At 40.5% G+C, this 4051-nt stretch overlaps 1 protein-coding gene across 1 annotated transcript in view; it reads left to right on the top strand.

Annotated features, from left to right (window-relative positions):
• Window positions 1-620: 620 nt before the first annotated feature.
• CMTM8 (CKLF-like MARVEL transmembrane domain containing 8) overlaps window positions 621-4051 on the top strand; it is a gene marked incomplete at its 5' end in the record, with an annotated part of 7910 nt that continues 4479 nt past the window's right edge. The window contains one exon of the mRNA XM_009705755.1: window positions 621-800. Coding sequence (XP_009704057.1) covers window positions 621-800 — 180 coding nt within the window. The remainder of the gene's footprint in view (window positions 801-4051) is intronic.

Raw genomic sequence — 4051 nt, 5'->3', positions numbered from 1 at the left:
AACAGACATTTGTGCAGTGCTTTTATGTATGCGTGGTGCAGATGTGGATGAATGTACAAATGATATGCAGGAATACTGTGAACACACAAGACAACAAATTGAGGGCTGAATTAAGTTTGGGTGGCGATTTGGAGGATGAGTTGAAGACAAAATGAAGAGATACCAGGTAGCTGCTGAAAGTTAGCAGAACGGATTACAATAAACTTTTGTTTAACAGTATAGTTTTGCGTTGTATATAGTGTTTAGAGATTTATCATGAATGTTTACATGTTCAGTTCTGCAGCAGAAAAGTAGATGGGACCGTGGCCAACAGCTTGCACAGAAATAGGATTAGCTCTTGTGCAAATGAAGCTATAGCAAAACATCAGGTTCTGTCAGGGGCTGTTAAGTACAAAGATACCACTATGGGCTCAGGAAGTTCCTCCACTGAGAGCTGAGGAAGGTAGTCCGAGGAAATATTACTATTGCATCGCCTGTTCTTAATGTATTTATTTAAACATCTGTTATTAACTACTACTGGAGACAGAATATTGGGGTAGAAGGTTTTTTAGATTGTCCAGCTCTGACTATTGTCTTGTTAAATAAGCGTGTAACAGTTTTTTCTTTCTTCTCCATAACTTTTGCAGGTATTGGGGCTGCTGGTGTGGACCCTGATTGCTGGAACAGAATACTTTCTATATCCAGCCTTCGGCTGGGTGATGTTTGTAGCTGTGTTTTACTGGGTCCTCACCATCTTCTTTCTGATCATCTACATGACAATGACCTACACCAGGATCCCCCAGGTGCCATGGACCACGGTGGTAAATACACCCATTCTTTGTTGCTTCGGGTTTGCCGAGTTATGAAGTGAATAAAATATTGATGCGTTCTATGGGTGTAGTTAACCAACTGTACTTGTGCTTTTTGCAGATTTTTCCCTAATTACTGTGCGGCTGCATACCTGCAGTGTTTAACCTTCATACTACCCAGATACTTTTAAAACACTTTTCCTGTGATGTTTCACTGTTTTGTTCAGCAGTTGGTGTAGTGACTTGATTTTTAATAATGTGCGTGTGACTGATACTTATGCACAGTGGCCTCTTTTTCTCCCTGTAGTGATGACATCCCATGAAGAATGAGTCTGTTGCTGCCTCTGAGCTAACAGACCTGGCCATATGGCTTAAACAGCAGAAATCCCTACTTGAATCAACATCATCAATTGGAAGTGGGACCCTGGCTCTTAAAACATGAGTCTTCCTCTGCTAAAATAAAAGCAAAGGTGATTCAGAGGTAGCAACAGTCTGACAATCCTTACGTGGCCTACTGAGAAAATGGTGCGGAAAATTAGTGTTATATATATGTAAAATATGTGCCATGTAATCCTTTGCTTTTAGCTCAAGACTTAATGCAAATCAGATAAACAGCTAATGTAATTACAGAAAAAATTCCCAGGCACTTAAAATTCAGATCCAGGTTTTGTGGTTTGAACAGACCTGGCTAGCTGTACCTCTCCACAGTATATTTTTACATGATTTTCATAACAGGCTGGTGTTCAGGGTAATAGATCCTAAAAGTCATTGTCACCTCAGCCAACTGGCTATTTGTGACCCATCCAAGAATTATTATAAATTTTAGCTTTGCATTTGTCTGATACAGTGAGATGCTGCTGTTTGGGTTTTTTTTCCACGAGCTAAAGATTATTGACTAGACTTCTGTTATTTGTATGATAAAATATATCTGACTTCTGTGTTGCAAACAGCTTGTTACCAGCTATATTGTGTACGTGACTAAAATTGAATACTCTTTTCTTTTAGTCTTCCCATTTGCTGCTGTTATAAATAGCCAGCTATAGCAATTACTAATAAGAACAACCAGGATTATGTTCGGATAGCTTCTCTGTTTTCAAGTTTCATGACCAGCAATTACCATTAAGGCTGTAACATTGCTATAGAAATGTCGGAGTATTTCCATCGCAGCAGTAATGTGTCTGGGTACATTTAAAGGGGGGGGGGAGTGGTGTTTTTTTTTCCCATTGCATTAGATGTAAGTAAAGTACATTCAAAGGGAAAGCATCTTTATAGCCATTTGGATACAGCTTTAGTCATTACCCCTCTTTCATCAGTTTAATGCTGTTACCAGACAACAGCTACACGTAAATGAGTTGCCCCTGATCTTTGTGGTAGACAAGCTGGAATATTTGATTTGTTTCTACTTCATATTGCTCTGAGTTCCAAACATATTGTAGATAAGATCACGTAATTGTAGGTCCAAAATGTAGTCTCCTTTTATAGTAAAGGGTAATATGAAGAGGAGAATAAATGCAAAAGAAATAAAAGATGCTTTCATTCCAGCTTGTTTTCCCCTAAGGTATTAAAAGAGCTGTTGAGAACAGCCTTTGAATTGGACCTCTGCCACTCCTGGCTGGCCAAGAGGAATGTTGGGTCTCTTTTCAGAGAGGTGTTGTTAATGTCTTCATTCAAGAGAGCATGACATACACCTTTTTGAGTGAGTTTACGCCCACCTTCCCCCTATTCTCTGAAGTATCCTGAATTTCAGTCTCTGCTAGTTACTGCTTTGCCTCCTTAGGCGAGACTTAGCTCAAACTGTGCCTATTGTATGCAGTATCCAAAATTACATCTGGACTTCTCTGTCATAAATTCACTTTTTGCAAGTTAAGCACATTACCAAATTGCTTAAGACGCAGTTACTTTTACTGCAAATTAACCCAAAGGATGTGCTTCAAAACTGACTCTCCTTGATAGTGCAAGTTCTTTGCTAAAACAATCAATGGAAGCTTTTAAAATCTGGTAAATTTGAATTTAAGAAGCAGATGGTAATTTAGCATGAACCATTTGGTTTGAGTAATATATTGGCAGTAAAGGCCCAATCAGCTTGCATTGCATTCCATCTTCCCCAACAGTGTTATTTCCCAGAGCAGCGCTTCTTAAAAATTATGTGCTTTTTTCTTTTCGACATGACAAGATATTGCAGGGATTTGTAGCTTTCCAGGGTAATTGAGTCTCTTTGGAACAGGAAATCTAAAAATAACAACAACAAATACTCTAGGCAATCAAATTTGGAGTTTGAGAATCAGTGCTTTACAGAAGTTCACCTGAACCTGCCAATTCTTATCCTAAAATTGACAGTTTGATTATTTTATTACTGTAATGCCCAGATAAAACAAGAGAGGTGAGGTGTGTGGATGGAGATAATGCCTTTTATTAGATCAACTGATATAGATGAGATAAATCTCACTCATTTATAAGTGTATGAATCAAACCGCAAGTGCCAGGCCTTGGACTCCATCCAAGTGCTGAGGCAGTGCCCACAGTTCCCTGCAGAAAGGTGGGTAAGTGGCTCTTTTCCAAACGCCCTGAAGTTGCAAGGACTTAGGCACCACAGGAGGACATGGATGCCCTTCAGCTTGCTCTGAAAAATGTAAGAAGGCTTTTTGCTTGAGAAGCCTCATATAGGTAGTGATGACCTGAAGACTGACATGTTGACAGATGACAGCACAGCATGCTGCTCTCTGGAGGGGCCTGCAGTTGAGAAAGCTTGTGTTTGGGGAACGGCTTCCCTTTCAGAAAGTTTTGAACCCTGTGTGTCACGGGAGCGTGCAGCAGTGGGCCAGACCCTACCGAGCCTGAGGTAAACTCTGCCAGAACCAAATGTCCTGGAGATGGATGTGAGAACTTCCATACCAACCACTTCAAGCTGTTGATCCACACTTCGGCGCACTGAGGGAATTGCTGATGTGGCTACAGCTGTTGTCACTGCCTTCTGAACTTCTCTTCTTGGGCTGCAGCTCTTTTTTTAAATTCTGCCAGAGTTGGTGACTAGTGAATTCAGTAGTGAATAATTGGCATATATTCCTAGTATCCACTGAGACACACCATGGAAATTAGTAAGTTGGAGCTGCATCGGCATGGCAACATTTAGAGACAACTTGGGTGACAGAGTTAAGGGTTATGATATTTGTGTGGCACGCTGGAGTGCAAACATGGGGCCAGAAGCTGAAGGGAGTAGATCATGTACAGCGTTAGGACCCAATGGTCTAAACTGAGTTACCAAT

Source organism: Cariama cristata, unplaced genomic scaffold, assembly GCF_000690535.1.
Source record: "Cariama cristata isolate BGI_N322 unplaced genomic scaffold, ASM69053v1 scaffold21138, whole genome shotgun sequence".
In the NCBI taxonomy this organism is placed as follows: domain Eukaryota; kingdom Metazoa; phylum Chordata; class Aves; order Cariamiformes; family Cariamidae; genus Cariama; species Cariama cristata.
The sequence above is the reverse complement of the archived record's forward strand: the minus strand, read 5'-3'. Positions and strand labels throughout refer to the sequence as shown.